This window comes from Dunckerocampus dactyliophorus, chromosome 2 (assembly GCF_027744805.1).
Source record: "Dunckerocampus dactyliophorus isolate RoL2022-P2 chromosome 2, RoL_Ddac_1.1, whole genome shotgun sequence".
In the NCBI taxonomy this organism is placed as follows: Eukaryota; Metazoa; Chordata; class Actinopteri; order Syngnathiformes; family Syngnathidae; genus Dunckerocampus; species Dunckerocampus dactyliophorus.
Genome location: NC_072820.1, coordinates 50,460,300 through 50,476,807, shown reverse-complemented (window position 1 = coordinate 50,476,807; position 16,508 = coordinate 50,460,300). Strand labels below are relative to the sequence as shown.

Sequence of the window (16,508 nt, the reverse complement as noted above, 5' to 3'; positions counted from 1 at the left end):
ACGCACTGTTGGAGAATAAAAGTGTCTTCCACCTTTCAATGTCCCGTGTTTGCTGCTCTCCTGCAAATTCCAAACCTTGAAGGAGGCGAGGCCTTTGAAGATCTTTGTTCTTCTTAAAAGCCTTCTCTGGCAGATGGATCATGGATGGACAGCCTACTTCACTTTACTTAGTTTTTTTTTGTCTCAGTCCCATTTCTGCTTTTTGCATTTTGAAGCCCTACTTAGAACCTCCTTAACATTCAACGGTGCAAAATGTACATTCTTGCCATTTTTCAGCTGCTCGGAATGCTCTGACCAGGAGCATATGTCTCGGTCGCTGTAGTTCTCTTTGCGGCCTTCTTAAGCTAGCTAGCAAAGTACGCGAGCAGCGCATGAAATATGACATATATAAATCTTGCCTAATTCTAAACTCCACAAATGCATTCAAATTCATCAAAGATCGATATATCTAAGCAAGCTAAAGCTCTGAAAACTATATTTGACTTTGTCTTTATCTGCTTTAAAGATGCCAAATGCACCAGATTCAAAACAAAATTAATTTCATTTGTCAAAAGCTGCATTTTTCTGTCTATTTATTGTTTGGCTAGCAAGCTACTAGCAAGCGCTCTAACGTACGACTGACATTACGTATCTATTTGTTGTCGGATTATTCTCTAACTTTTTGTCTAGATACCCTTTAAATATGGCAAATAAAAATATAAATTGCCTCTGAACTAAACCACATCAAAATTACTGTTGTCATTATTTAAAACACTCATTTTTCTTTGCAGTCGGTCTACAGTTGGTCTGACTAGCTAGCTAGCAAGCTAGTAGAAGCTATCTAAGTTTTAAAAGACAATGTGTAATATATGCATACTTTATGATGGATGCTAATTAGTTGAAGGAGTTGTGTTGCAAGTAAGACAGGCGGCCATGACGCATGGTTCTGCTGTAACGAGCTTATCTCCATATCATAATGTTTTACAATTATTGTTCACGGAGCCGTGAAATTGATCCCAAACATTTGCTCTTTTTTTGTTTGGTCTCATCACACAGTTTGATCTCTGCTGCCCCAGCGGGTGATCTTCAGTGAAATTTCATTTGGAACGCCGAACGACATGAGAGAGGTTCATGGTTTGGTAAGTAGCCTGCATGTTTTCCATGGAATCGTACTTCATTCTATTATCCCTTCATTGGGAGACATACAGTTCAAGCTTACTGATAAACGGGGCTGCCGACTCCCTGGAAAATAAACAAGGAACGCCATGCTTGTCCCGTTTGTTTGCCCTTGTGTGAAATGATTTTTATGTTACAGTATTTGACGCCAACCTGAATTTAGTTAAATGTATTTTTTGGAGTAGTGCGAATACAAATTCTTCAATCCTTTCTTTTTTTTGTGCAAAATAACAAAGTTAACAATCAAAAATTGGCTTTCAGAATAAAAAGAAATTACTACTAAGTCAGCATGTAGAGTATGCACTATTTCAAGTAAACAATTCCTCATGGCAAGCTATACCACCCTCTGGTCATCCTGATTTTCTATTGCATTTTTCGTGCTCATTGATCATTTATTCTTAAGTATGTCAGCATTATTAATCATTTATACCCGATTCCCTTACCAAAAACAACAGGAACCTAGGAAACTTCCCCTGCACTGTCCCGTATCCAGGTGTTTATTTCACAGTCACACTGGTTGAATTTTTGGCGCAAAACGCTACTGAATCGATTTAAAGTTACTGAAACGTTCTAACTGAACCAATATTGTCCTTGAATCGTCTCGGCAACCACGAGTCATGATACGAATCGAATCGTTATTAAAACAAATCGTTACACCCCGAGTAGAAAGTCACACCGAGTCCCAAGACCAGAGGCGCGGTAGATATTGGTAGAGAAATTACTATAGCTAGCTAGCCAAGTCAAGCTAGCAGGAGCTATTCAGTGAGCTAGATAGCTAGCTAGCTGCCACCAAGCTGAGGTAGAGTGACAGACAAGGCAAAGGGAAGAAATAAAGATGGCAAAGAGTTTGATAGGTGAGCGATCAGACATGCTGGCATTGATTGCCTTAGCCTGCGATAGCCAACGTGCATCCATTTGACCATTTTTCATACTCATGGTAATCCAGGGGCCGCACGGTGGCTGAGTGGTTAGCATGTTGGCCACACAGTCAGGAGGTTGGGAAGATCTGGTTCGACTCTCCGTTTCAGCTCAGAGTTTGCATGTTGTCCCCGTGCGTGGTCTCTCCGGTTCCCTCCCGCATTCTAAAACTATGCATGTTATGCATAGGGAGCATGGGGGAGGGGGAAGACGAAGGGGAAGCGCTAAGCGTAGAACTGGGATTCAAGGGATGGTTGGCGCACATCGACTGTGTGGCACCTCCGAGAGATGAGTGCCACCTGGTGGATGTGCCTCTTTGTTAATAAGATTCCCTTGGACTTCTTGTGTTGTTTTTCAAATGTTTATTTCTTAAGAACGTCAACCAAATTCCATAAAAGAAGCGGTGGGAGGTGGGAAACACACTTTGGCTAATGTACAACAGATGCTGCAAGCTAGAAACTACCTGCATGCCTACACAACGATACAATCATTCACTCAACAAACGTCACATGCTTTACCTGCACAGTCGCTAACAATAACAGCTAGTCCAAAAGTAGCTTCAGGTGGATTCTGGTTTCTACATGGACTTGTGCTGGCCCATGAATCCCCGCAGGAAGTCCTCAAAGCGGACGCCGGTTTTCGTGGCCTCCTTGGCGGGCTCGTCCGTCACCATCTCATCGGCGCGACGCAGACGACAGTTGTAGTCAAACTCGGGGTCGCAGTCGGGGTCCGGGAAGATAATGCCACCTGTGGCGGCCTTCTGGGCTCGCACGGCGGGGGGCGCCACAAACTTGGCACAGGTGGGGTCAAAGGGATGGCAGAGGGGCTCGGCTGGAGCCTGGATGTCGGCCTTGGCCTTGGCGTAAGACTCCAGCGGCGTGCAGTCTTTGTCATAGTGCACATAGCAGTCATAGCCCTCCTTGGTCCTGCCCCGGATGCCGAGCTTGTAGCGGACCTGGTTGATTGATTGATGGATGCATTGGTGGTTTTTGTTCAAAGCAGAATTATTTAAAGACAGCAAAGCAACAACACATCACTCTCATATTTCAGAAACCAAGTAAGAAGTAGTAAAAGGTTACACTAGTCAACACATGAAAGCCTACGAGCAGGACGTCAAATTCAGACCTGGTGCTCCGGGAGCTGCGGCTGGGTCTTGCGCAGGGCAGCAGCAGCTGCCAGTATGCAGTACGGGTCATAGCGGGGGTCGCAGGCCAGGGGAGCGGCGACATGTGCAGGCTGGTCCTTCGGGGCGTACTCCAGCACGGGTTTGGTGAGGGCGGACAGCTTGGTGGCAGTCAGGGGGTTGCAGCCGGCATCAAAGAGGGGGTTGCAGTGCTGCTCTTGAGGCGCTCCTGAGTCAGCACCCAGGGCGGCGGGGGCGGCCACGTTGCCCACGCACAAGGGGTCCACTATAGGATCACAGCTGGGGTAGAGGAGGTGGTAGAAACCAGTGGGGGCCTTCTGCACCATCACAGGCATGCAGTAGGGGTCTTTGGGGTCGCATCTGAGAGCACTGTAGGAAGGAGCAGGTCCAGCCGCAGGGCGGTAGCCGTACGCCGCCCTCAGGTGGTACTGCAGACACTCAATGTCATCATGGTTGCAGATCCTCAGCAGCTCAGCTCTCTGCTCATGACTCAGGAAGGACTCGAGGACCGGGGTGTAGTAGAAGCCGGCGGGGCTCTTCAGTGGCATGGGCGGCATGGGGGTGAGGATAGGTGCGGGTGCCTTTGCCGGAGCTGGCTCAGGAGCAGCAGCCTTGGGTGCCACAGGGAAGAGGCAGTAGGGGTCAATGTAGGGGTTGCACATCCTGACGGCGGCAGACTTGATGGGGGCGGGCATCACCACAGCAGCTTTGGGTTTGCTGGTGGACTCTGCAATGCATTCTGGGTCGTCAGAGTCGGCGCAGGCCTTGTAGATTTCACTCAGGTGTTTCAGGTAGTGGTTGAAGGTGGGGCCCTCCTCTGACCTGTGCTTGTTCTGCAGGTACGCCATGTACAGACGGTCCAAATCCTCAACCTAAACACAAAATGAGGAAAGTGATTCAAAAGAATCCATTTCTGTTGTTCGTTGCACGCTTTAGAGCAGGGACGGCCAAACCTGTTCTTTTTTCACTCGCTAGCGTGAAGGAAAAGTGCACTATTTTTGGAAGTGTTGCCCATCAGCCAAAATCCTGATGCGGGACATGAACACAAACGTCTTGCTCTTTTCTGTGCCTTCTAAAGGTATAAAAAGAGTCAGCTGAGAATGCACGGAATGGGACACACCTATTGCACCTGGAGAGGCCGCCATTCAAACACTCCAAAAAGTGGCAGCAGCTCCAATATGTGGCGTTACCTTTCGCTAGTGGCCTGAGGCATTGTGAGCCAGTGTGTGGTGAAGCTAGTCGCTAGCCAGCTAGTAGCTAGCCGCTGTGGCGCGGTGAGGTGTCACTACGCCAGTAACGTAGTTCTCAGGCGTAACAATGTTGATAACAATAATAATAACAATGTTGCTGTATCTTGGTTGATATGCAGCACACATTATGGAAATGGAGCGTTGTTAGCGCTTTTTACAGGTTTTTTCAGAAGGCTTTATAGGTGGAATAGGTGCATCCCATCAAGTGCATTCTTAGCTGCCCCTCTTTAGCTGTTTTTACATCTTTAGAACGCACAGAACGCTCATTTTTTACTTGTTTTAATGCATATTAATGTAGTTTTTAAATGTACAATAAAAATGTATTGTTATTTAATCACATTCATATTATTGCAAATATTAATTTATTAATTAATTAGGGCGTAATTATAATAATAACAACAATTAATATTGTTATTGCTAATAATGTTTTATGATGCAATTTCAATGTTTTTTTGTTTTAATGTTTTGTGTAAAGTTTAGCATATAAAAACAGAACTAAAGCACGTTTGAAGTACTGGCAAGATGGCAGCCATGAAAGAAGTTCAGTTGTGTTGGCAGTGCGCCCTCTGGTGGAACTAAACAGTAAGGCAGGGTAATAAAATAAATATGACATCACGGTTCAAACATTGCACCCTCAGTCTGTTGCGGTGTTAATGAATAAATGATGACGTGCATATACAAGCAAACTACGTGTTCTTGGCCCAAATGAAGCATTTTCGATCATACAAAAAGGCATTTAGAAGATGTTATACCGTACTGTATGTAGTGTAATATCTGTGCCGTTGTGTGTGCCTTTAAGGGGCGGGTCCTGGGAAGTGGCGTGTGTGTATATCGGCTAATAGGAGTGTAAAGGTGACTATAGGGGTGTTATTTCATGTCTAGAGGGCTCTAATCATGTTAAAAAGCAGATTTAGAAGGTCTTCAACAGGTTTTCTATGCTCTAACTATGAAAATGTTCCGTTTATAAATAAAGAATCCTACTTTGGGGAAATTCACTTATCACGGTTGGGTGTGGAAGCAATTAACCGCCATAAACAAGGGAGGACGGTACTGTGAATGTCGACGGGGCTACACAACACAACCGACCACAAATGGACTGCGGCCGCACTTTTCCCGCCCCTGATGTACATGGATGCCATCCAGAAGGCGTGTTGCCTTTGCAGGCCAGGTTGTCCTCAAAATATAAGTTAAGAGTACAAAAGCTGACGTTTTGAGAGCCTTCCAGTTACAACCAATGACTTTCCAGAGTGTATTGTCATTTCTGCAGCAGCAAACCAAACTGGACTCACTCCCTCCTGGTTGTGGGAGTCCATGAAGTACTTGTACCAGCCCCAGAAGTCAGGAAGGCGTTTGAACTGAGGCACGGCCATGACGGGCACGTTCCGTCTGTGGCGCACCAGCTTCTTCAGGTTGGACATCACCTGGGCCTTCACGTCGTCAGAGCCTGCGGGAGCTGGCGGCACACCAACACATCCTGATTAACAACTCCTGCAATCTCACATTTCTCAAGAAGTGATTTATTTGTTTCCTCGTGAATAAGACAATGCAGCCTTCTATGACGGTGTGCAGTCCACGGGACGATTGGTCAGCGTGTGTGCAGTCATTGTGTGGTCGCCATACGCCAGGTGTTCCGTCATGGCTAACGTTACAGGAGCTAAACCTTGCCAAATGGCTATCATTAGCTGACAACAAACATACCTAATGCGGGCGTGCGTGAGAGCGGGGAGAGGGCGGGACATCATGCTTGCGGAACTTTCCAAAGTTAGCACCCCCTAGGCTGTGGAGTAACTGTTGCCAACATTCCTTTTCATCTAAATAAACAATTCTGCTTTTCATATCCTCACTGTCCTATGAAACGCTTGCATCTCCATTTCTTTTTCTTCAAGGTAAAAATGCATTTTATTTAATTGTATTTATTTATTTCAAATGTTTCAAATTAATTCATTAATTAACTTTTTTTTTTTTTTACAGATTTTACTCATTTTAATTCTTTAATTAACTTGTATTTTCTTACAGATTTTTTTTTACATGTAATTATTTCATTTGCTTGTATTTTTACAGATTTTTAAAACATTTATTAAATTCATTAACTTGTTTTTTTGTTGTTGTTTTTTTTTTTTTTTTTTTACAGATTTTCAAAATGTTAATTGTTTAATTTACTTGCATTTCTATATATATATACAGTCAAACCTGTCTTCGCGGCCACCTTTATATAACATCCACCTGCCTATAGCAGCTGCTGAAAAATCCCCCGCAGCAAATTTACGTGTTATAGACCCTGTGTATAGCAGTCACCTGTCCAACACGGCCAGCGGCCACCCATTTGGTCTCCCTTGGTCAATATCTGACTGCATATTGTTGTATTGTATAGCGGCCAAATTACCGACTCAAGTAGAAGCTTCATGCACAATGAAGCCGTCGTGTGTAGACTTTCATTACTGAGTCCGAGCTCAGTCACAATCATTCACAAGATCCACACAAACTGTCAGTTGTTCCACATAAAAAAGCCGTCTTCTTACTTTGCAATGCCGCCCTGAAAAGATTCAATGACAGCAAAAACAGTAATCTTTGCAATGCCGTGAATAGATTCTAAAATGGCCAAAACACCTGAGTAAAACATCTAAAATTTCACTAACCGGTAATTGGCGACTAATTAGCGATTAGAAGCCCATTCAATAAGAAAGGAGCGATGGTATTGTTAGTTTACGACGATCTTCGCACCTCCTCCGCACTCTATTGTTCACGCACACACCCATTCATGACTGCTTCACGCCTATCCTGTGACATCCCATTCCTCAGGCTCGTTCACAAAAATTTTATTTCTTGCTTTTAAAATAGTGTTTAAAAAAAATCTAAGATGGAAATTAATTTTTAAAAATATTTCTCCGCTACTTATATTTTTATAATTTTATTACCTTCATTGATTGACATAACAAAAGACAATACTAGCACAGCTTCTAATCACGGACATGTTAATATGTGCGCGCACAAATTCAAAATGGCTGCCAACCTGTCTACAGCGGTCACTTTTGCTGTTTCCCTTCAGTGGCCGCTATAAACAGGTTTGACTGTATTTCTTAAATATGCATTGTATATATATCATATCATTATATATATTATATATAGAGTTTTGTATTTCATACTGTAACTGTCCCATAAAAAACACAGATCTCTATTTTTTTCTTCAACCTTGCCCCCCAAAATGTGTTTTTATTTACTTTTATTTTTTTTCACAGATTTTAAAAATGTAATTATTTGATTGACTTGTTTTTTATAATTTTTTTTATTTTATTGTATTTTTTAAAATGTACACTAGGTCCCCAACTTACGAACATCCGACTTGCAAACATTCGGAGATACGAACACAAGCCGACTGGTCTATATTTTCATGTGTTTTGCCTTGTAGTCACTCAGTATTTCTACTGTACATGCTTGACCAGCAGAGGGCACTGTGACACTGCTAATGGGACCAACAGAGGATGATTTAGACTGGGGAGATGCAGTGTAAAGCTAAATGGAAAGCTACATTGTACAACCCGGACAGAGCGTGTGATTAAAGTTGATGAAGAGTTAATAGGCCTGCTTAATTCTACACCACCCACAGAACACTACCTCTTTTAGAAGAGTCTAACCACCACCACCATTTGTCCTTTTTTCAATAACTCCTCCTCCTCCTCCACAACGACGTATGCTGGACCACTCCTCTTCAAAGGTAAATAACATTTATCATTACGTATTATTATATCACTTTTATTATTGTTTTTTCATTAATTATCCTGGTTTAATATTACTACTGCATCCAAACTCATATTTACATACATACACATATACTGTATATGTATACACGTACATGTAGTACCTATATCATTGCTAATACTACCTTTTCCCCTACTTAAGAACAATTCCACTTAAGAACGGTCGTCTGGAACCAATTGTGTTCGCTAGTTGGGGACCTAGTGTACACTGTTATATACAGTGTATATATAGATATATATATTTCTTAAATATATAATATATTTTGATATATGTAATTTTATATATATTTATAAATATAGTTATGTAGTTTTGTATTTCATACTGTAACTGTCCCATGAAAAACATGTATCTCCATTTTTTTCTTCGTTGCCACCAAAAATGTTTTTATTAGCTTTTTTTTTTTTTTTACTGATTAAAAAATGTTATTATTTAATTTACTGGTATTTCTTTTTTATTTTAATTAATTGAATTGTATTTGTATTTTTTTATTTAGTTTATTTAGTTCATTATTTTATTTGCTTGTATTTTTTTATAGATTTTTTTTATATTTAATGACAGTTTTGTCTTTCATACTATAGCTGTAACTTTTATTTGTTTTTGTTGTTTTTTTTTTTTTACAGATTTTTAAAAATTGTATTTATTTAATTTACCTTTTTTTTTTACAGATATATTTTTAAAAAATAAATAATTTTATTTACTTGTATTTCTTGTAAATGTTCATTAACTAACTTCTTTACTGATTTTTACAATTTAATTCATTATTTTATTTACTGGTATTTTTTTGTAGATTTTTCTTTGTTTGGATTTTTGATGTTTTGATTTCTAATGAAACGTTTTATTTCATACTCTAACTGTCCGATCCCATTTTTGAAGACAATAAAAAAAAAATCCAATATTATTAGTAAATAAACATGTTAATTCTATTCTATTTGTTAATATTTTGACACTGTAAATAAACAGTTTGAAAATATATATATTTTAAACAGTTTTTGAAAACTAGATTTTTCTTCTTCCCAATGTTTGTTGTTCTTCGTGGAGATGCTTTTCAGCATGCAGCTTGCAGCCTTGCCTTGCAAGACAACATGAGAAGGTCCATCTGTGGCTGCGTGCTGATATATTCAAGGTTGGAAACCATAGACAGTATTTGGTGGAAAGAAACCCCAATGTTGCATCCCGGGTCCTCACCTTCCGCCTCCTTGTGTTGCTGGAGTGGGACGGCCCCCAGGAAGTCTGTAAAAGCCAAGCAGGAGCCACATTAGCAGCAACAGGAACACTGACTGACAAGGACCAGATGTTGGATGTTGCCCTTTCCCTCGACATTGGGAATGAGGAAAACGCTGAGCCCCTTCAAATAAAAGGGTCCCCCGAGGGTGGAACGCGGCAGGTGCCGGGACTCTGGCGCCCCGGCCCAGGCAGCATCCTGCAAATTAACACTGTCCCGCCCTAAGTTGGGCTTTTAAGCAGCTTTTTTTCCGATTGCAATATGTAGCTGTGAGTTCATGTAAGCGCTGGGGGCCTCCTTGGCCTGTAAAACTACAAAGCTTGGGCCCGCACACAAACTAATTGCCACTGTGCTGGAAAAGAAAAAGAAAGCATGGGCATGTTTGTGTGTATCCTCGTGTGGAATATGCTGTGCTCCCCCAGGGATTTCCTTCTCAAGTCTAGCAACACCAAAAAAAAAAACAAAACTGTCTCATCAGCTGATTGTGGTACCAACTCACCGTGTCAGCATTTCGGGAGTCAGAATGACGATGTTTTTGGGCTTTTGTTGAGTTTATGAGAAGTATACGTCAATGGATTCCACTTTCTGCCTTCATGGTACTCTGTTAGCGCTCTGTTAGCACTCTGTTAGCACTCTGTTAGCACAGAGAACCGCACAGGTTCTTTGACATGTCAGCCAACTGGTTCGGCAGTGACTCGAGGTAGAGCAGGTTGTCCAGAAACCAGAAGGTTGGCAATTCGATCCAGGCTCCCTCCAGCCCACACTGGTGTATGAATGTTTGGTGGTGGTCGGAGAGGCCGTGGGTGCAAATTGGCAGCCACGTTTCCGTCAGACTACGCCAGGGCTGCTGTGGACCGGTAGGACCGGTAGGGGGCCTCAGGGAAGACCCAGGACAGGCCAGAGAGACAAGTCTCTCCACCGGCCTGGGAACACCTCGGGGTCCCCCGGGAGGGGCTGGACAAAGTGGCCGAGGAGAGGGAAATCTGGGCTTCCCTGCTTAGGCTGCTGCCCCCGTGACCCGACTTCGGCTAAACGGTAGAAGATGGCTGGATGGCAAGAGGGAAGGAGGAAGAGAAAAGAGATGGTGGTACAGCTCGTGTGCAGTTCTTGCAACCTTCATATGAAGCCCGCATGGAACGCACGGTTAGTACATTTATTGCAAGTTTATTTATTGCAAAAACCCAGCAATTTGGGGAACGCCACCAATCGCACGGCCAAAAAAACGCACGTGTGGTTATGGTTATGCTTAGGGATACTTTGACTTGGTCATGGGAGGACGGAGGACAGAACCAGCAACCTACAGGTTGGGATACAACTGCCAGGCTCCAGACTGTGACTAAATGTAATATGAGACATCGTGAGCAAATTATTCATCTACTCGCGCATGTGCCACCAGATGGCAAAGGACGCACTTTGTCCCTTATTACCGTGGCAATTAAAAATAGTGTGTAAAATGTGGAGTCAGCTGACGACAGCTTGCCACAGTCTCTCGATGCCAGCGTGTGTGATCGCTCACGTTTCCATTGACTTTTCTCATCGTTGTTTACGCATTTTGCCTGGCTCTCACTTTCTTCCGTCTCTCTGGCGGCAGTTTACCACGGTGAGATTTTGTCTGTAAAAACAAACAAGCAGTGCGGTTTGTTCGGAGCCTGTTTTTGTCCCACAGGGACGCTGCGATGGCTGCCACGTTCATGGGGTATGTGCTCGCTTGCTTGACAACCGCGCTCTCTCCGCTCTGACGCTGAGTAAGCTCGCCAAAGAATATTTGCTTCGACTCTTAGTATTTGTTGTAAGTGTTCGATTCAGACATGATGCCTGAGCACAGAAGATGTGCTTTGTAAATAAAGTTTAATGGAAATGTTGGCCGTCACATAAAACACAAATAGCTCACCTCTACTTTTTTTGGTCAAAGTAGCTTTACTAAACTTGCACACTCAATTTATACTCTTATATTAAGCGGGACAGATCTCGATAAGAAAGATATTTCAATTGTTATTTTATGTTGTTGTGTTTTTTTTAACAAAAATATATATTAGGGATCAATTATCGTATTTTCCGGACTATAAGTGGTACTTTTTTTCATGGTTGGCTGGTCCTGCCTCTTATACTCAGGAGCGACTTCTATAGGTTTTTTATTTTCACACTGACAGCCGCGAGAGGGCGCTCTAGGCTTGTGTGCCGGTATCTGCTACTCCTAGCACTCCTGTACCACTGAATATTTGCAACGTAAACACCAACTTATAACGACAACTGAGAAAGACGCAACACAAATACCACCCATTCACCTTACATTAGCGGAGCCTGTTTAGCCTGCGACTTATATTTGTTTTTTTCTTCTTTATTGTGCATTTTTGGCAGGTGCAACTTGTGCTCGGGAGCGACATACGGTCCAGACAATACGGTAATGTCCCATGTATCAGTATTACTGTAAAACAGGCATCAAATTCAACCCAGGTTGGTGTCAAAGAGTACAACATTTGTTTCCCAAAACACACGTAAACAAGATGGCTGTGGTGCTCCGTTGCGGAAGAAGAAGCGTCTTCGTCACATAGACAAGAATGGAGAGGCGACAGCGCGCGAGGACACGGCGGGGGACAAATACGACTGTGAGTGATTTGTGAGGATGCTGTTTTGTGAAGTAAATGTGTCACTTTGCTTTGAGAAGCCAAACTCTCAACTGAAATGACCCAGCAACTGAGCGAAAATACGTTCATCATCCAGAACCGAACTTGTGGGACCAACTGGGGGGGGAGGTCACTGTTGATGTACTCCGCTGCTGATGGGGATGTCATACAACTTCATGTCAAAACATCCCAACCATCCCTTTAAACAGCATTTATCAGTAAAACAGTGAAAATTAGAGGAAATGTCAATGTTTACTTTGCAATCAGTTTCGCTGTGCGCCCCTAAATTTTTCTGCTTGTGCTCCTAAAATTTGAAGTTAGGGGCCACTGTGCTCCTAGTAAAAAAAAAAAAAGAAGCTAGGGTGGAGCCTGGATGTGACAAGAAATGAGCCATGTTGGCACATTTTATGGTTGACAATGAAATATGCATGCTGTGGAGAAAAAAAAAAGCCTTTCTACTTTTTGCAATCACAAGCCTTCTCTGGTCATGAAATCCTACCAAATCAAGGAGAATTTTACCTGCGAACAAAACGATGGCCAGAAGGAGCCCGGCGTGGACGAGGGAATGTGATGCCATGTTCACGTCTGAGGGTGCTTCCTGTGCAAAATGAGCAAAATCCAAGTGTTATTCTTGTTGCTAAAATGGACTTTGAATGTTAGCATCCAGCAGGAGACATGATGAATGCTGAGAGGATTGAGGACACGCTGTTATTAGGCTTTTCAGGGATTATGGAGATGATCATTTGGGAAACAACCAATGCAGTCATCACAATCAGGCAGCGTAAACATGAGGTGGAAGTCACAGAGCTGAGTCTTACCGGCAGTGGTGCTGATGTGGTCTGGCTCGCTGCACTCTGGTCCCTGCACCTCTATGGGACAGGCGGGCAGGGCCTCATTTTTAAGGAGCCCCCACTTTGATCATTAAAAACCAAACAGCCACGCTGTACGGCCGGCGGGGCTTGCTGCTAGGTGTGTCGGGATTGGCTCCTGCGCCTCCGTCCCTCCCACCAATGGGAGGGCCGTAATTAAAAGAGGTGAGCGGCACACCACGAGTCCCGAGTGGAGGGAGGAGCGCTATCAAAAGTGTTTTTTTGACTGATTGTCAACACGGGCTCGTTGGGTTGAAGTGAAGGGGTGATGTTGTGTCCTGTTAGCTGCATTCACTTCCACACTTATGTGTCAACTGTCATATTTCATCATCAGAGAGCACATGCAGCATTACTATTCTCCTTCAAGCAGCGCCACGTCTTCCACACCAGAGCATGAGCAAGCTGGAGTCATTAGTGGAAGCAGACTTCCTAACGAGGAGACGCTAATGAAGAAAACTGCTGCAACTGCGACGTGGAAAGTTGAGCCATTAGGGCCTGCTTGGAACGCCACGTAGCAGACGGCACCACTCTTAGCGTGCGCTCCACACTGCACAAACAGCCATGCTTGGAAGAGGCCCAAATGATATTCAAATGAGACAACTTTTCTTATTTCAAGCAAAACAAATTCTGCCAATGGGGTAAGCAAAATGGGCTTGGCGAGAATTCTTAGAACTAGAATATTTCTCTGGTGACTTTGAATGTGTAATGAGTCCTAAAATAAGCAGCTTGTTCTTTATCACATAGCTGGATTTAAGACAAATGCTCTTGTTACAAGGTAAGAAGTAAGCCAGATGCTCTTAGAAGATTCCTGCTTTTATGAGGCAGGACTTGAGCAAAAAGGTTTTTACATACAGTCATGGAGATGTCTATTTTCTTACCATTTCTAGAGTCTCCAATGAAGCTATCATGCATATGGAAGGACGCCAGGACACGCATCATTTGCATGTAAATTCAGTAGTTTTTACGTTTATAAACGAGATAAAAAGAGAGTCATATGTCCTTGAATCAAGTTGAATCATTTGACACATGTTATGACCAGATTTAATGGAATAAATCTTGGTATGCTCTATGAAATTTGCTGTGCAGCCTTCACATTGCTCCGAAATCAGCAAATCTTTACATTTATTTTCCGTGTGTGATTCCATTCTTAAAGTTAGGAAGTTTAGAAACCAGTTTTATCCTTAATTTATGACAAATATTCTTAATGTGTTGTTGAAGAATAATCAAAATAAGGTTTTTAGCTTTTTACTAGGAAAAAAAAAATCATTTCTGGCAACAAACTATCTTCATAAGAATTGGCTAGCTCTACTTTCTTAAAATAAGATTATTTTTCTCCAATAAAACTTGCATTGTTGTTCCGAAATCAGCAAATCTTTAGAAATATTTTCTGTGTGTGAGTCTGGTCTTAAATTTAGAAAGTTAGGAAAGCAGTTCTTATCATCATCATCATCATCATCATCATCATCATCATCAACTTTATTTCAGACACATACAGACATAGAACATAAACTGATATATATATATTCATCTGTTGCTGAAGAATAATCTAAATTACGTGTTTAGTTTTTATTAGAAAAAAGAACTCATTTCTGGCAAAAAAAGATACCTTCATAAGAATTGGCTGGCTACACTTTCTTAACATAAGATTACTTTTCTCAAGTGAAAATTGCTAGACAAGATATTTTTTCTTTTTGGGAAAAAAAAAAAGAAACGGTTGCTTAAAATGGGACTTTTTGACTTTCTTGAAATTGAGTTTAGACAGCATTTTCCAACGTGTAAAAGAGCACGTCATATCCCCAAGCATGCTGTAAGGAAAATAATAATAATCAGTAAGTAACTTCATCAAATTTGGTGTAAAAGGGTATCATTTGGAAATATGGTCCGTTATTTTATTCAATAAAAAAAATGATATACTGTTCTCTGGTTTTTGCATGTTCTTTGTTGCGAGCAGCAACCTGTCCCACTTTGTTGGACCGTCCTTGAACGCACCATCTAACACTGTACAGATAGACTACTATACAGTACTGCATTTTTTAGCCTTTTCATTTCACCTCATATTTGCTCCCAAATGTGATCCTATGGATGAGCTTATTGAGTGCTAATGTTTGAAGTCCAGGCTGGTACTGGTGGATGGTGGCTGTGTATTCATTTCATGTTGTTCCTGTCTTAGTTTTACACAATTCATCATAAATAAGATCAACGAGATGACGGTAACGTACGCATGTTTTGCTGGTGTGTTGAAAATCTTTCCTGGTGACTAGCTAGCACGCTGCTAATGCTGTTTCCAACCATTCTGGTCTTCAGTCATGCTAAGCTTATATATACGTATACTGTACACTAAGTCCCCAACCAACGAACACAATTGGTTCCAGACGACCGTTCTTAAGTGGAATTGTTCTTAAGTAGGGGAAAAGGTAATATTAGCAATGATATAGGTACTACATGTACGTGTATACATATACAGTATATGTGTATGTATGTAAATAGGAGTTTGGATGCAGTAGTAATATTAAACCAGGATAATTAATGAAAAAACAATAATAAAAGTGATATAATAATACGTAATGATAAATGTTATTTACCTTTGAAGAGGAGTGGTCCAGCATACGTCGTTGTGGAGGAGGAGGAGGAGTTATTGAAAAAAGGACAAATGGTGGTGGTGGTTAGACTCTTCCAAAAGAGGTAGTGTTCTGTGGGTGGTGTAGAATTAAGCAGGCCTATTAACTCTTCATAAACTTTAATCACACGCTCTGTCCTGGTTGTATCATACAGCTACTTGTACAATGTAGCTTTCTATCCCAGGTGTCTGTTGGTCCCATTAGCAGTGTCACAGTGCCCTCTGCTAGTCAAGCATGTACAGTATAAATATGGACTTAAAGGCAAAACCCATGAAAATATAGACCAGTCGGCTTGTGTTCGTATCTCCGAAAGTTCGCTCGTCGTATGTTCGTTAGTAGGGGACTTAGTGTATATTTTTTGTAGTAGGTTAGCGTGCTGCGGTCTAATAGAGGATCTTTGACACCTTTTTTTTCGTTGTTTTTGCAGTAGGTCCTTGAAACTGCAGTGCTCCTGTCCAGGGGTGCCAGCAGGAATTCTAGGCACCATCCCCATGAAAAAGAAATCAGTTTGGGGTGCCCCTTTTTATTTTTTAATGACCTATTTTTGGTGCCCTGCTCCAGTCATATAGCGTTTAACTAGCGTTTGATGCAATAGGACTGGAGTTTTTGCCGTAGGTGTTTAGAAACACCCTCACAAAGTTTGCCGGGAATATAAAAGGCCTAAGCAAGATACAGAATGTCCACTCCGTGTGTCTTTGTAACACAGAGCTTCATGCAGCTAAGCATCATATGTCATCTCCAGCATGTTTATGCGAGGTATCTATAATTACACACCTGACAGGTGTTACTGCGAGCTCCAAACCTGCAATCCAGGCCACGGGCCGCCCCCGATACACCGTGACGATACCAGCACCGAGCACGGACGGGAGAATTTTTGGGATCTTAAGAATTTCACGACATCTGGAGCCGGCCGCGCCGCTTGGAGGATGTTTGAAAAGCAGGACGACTATGA

The 16,508-nt window shown here is 42.2% G+C and overlaps 1 protein-coding gene across 4 annotated transcripts in view; it reads right to left on the bottom strand.

Moving 5' to 3' along the window:
- Window positions 1–1,818: 1,818 nt before the first annotated feature.
- and2 (actinodin2) overlaps window positions 1,819–16,508 on the bottom strand; it is a 22,107-nt gene continuing 7,417 nt past the window's right edge. For 2 of the 4 annotated variants that reach the window (XM_054758658.1, XM_054758649.1), the window contains 5 exons: window positions 12,589–12,667; window positions 9,409–9,453; window positions 5,757–5,920; window positions 3,199–4,089; window positions 1,819–3,028 (listed from right to left, as the gene is read on the bottom strand). In XM_054758658.1, the coding sequence (XP_054614633.1) occupies window positions 2,651–3,028; window positions 3,199–4,089; window positions 5,757–5,920; window positions 9,409–9,453; window positions 12,589–12,667 (1,557 nt within the window). In that variant the 3' untranslated portion in view covers window positions 1,819–2,650. The other 2 variants (XM_054758676.1, XM_054758667.1) reach the window with 2 other exon arrangements.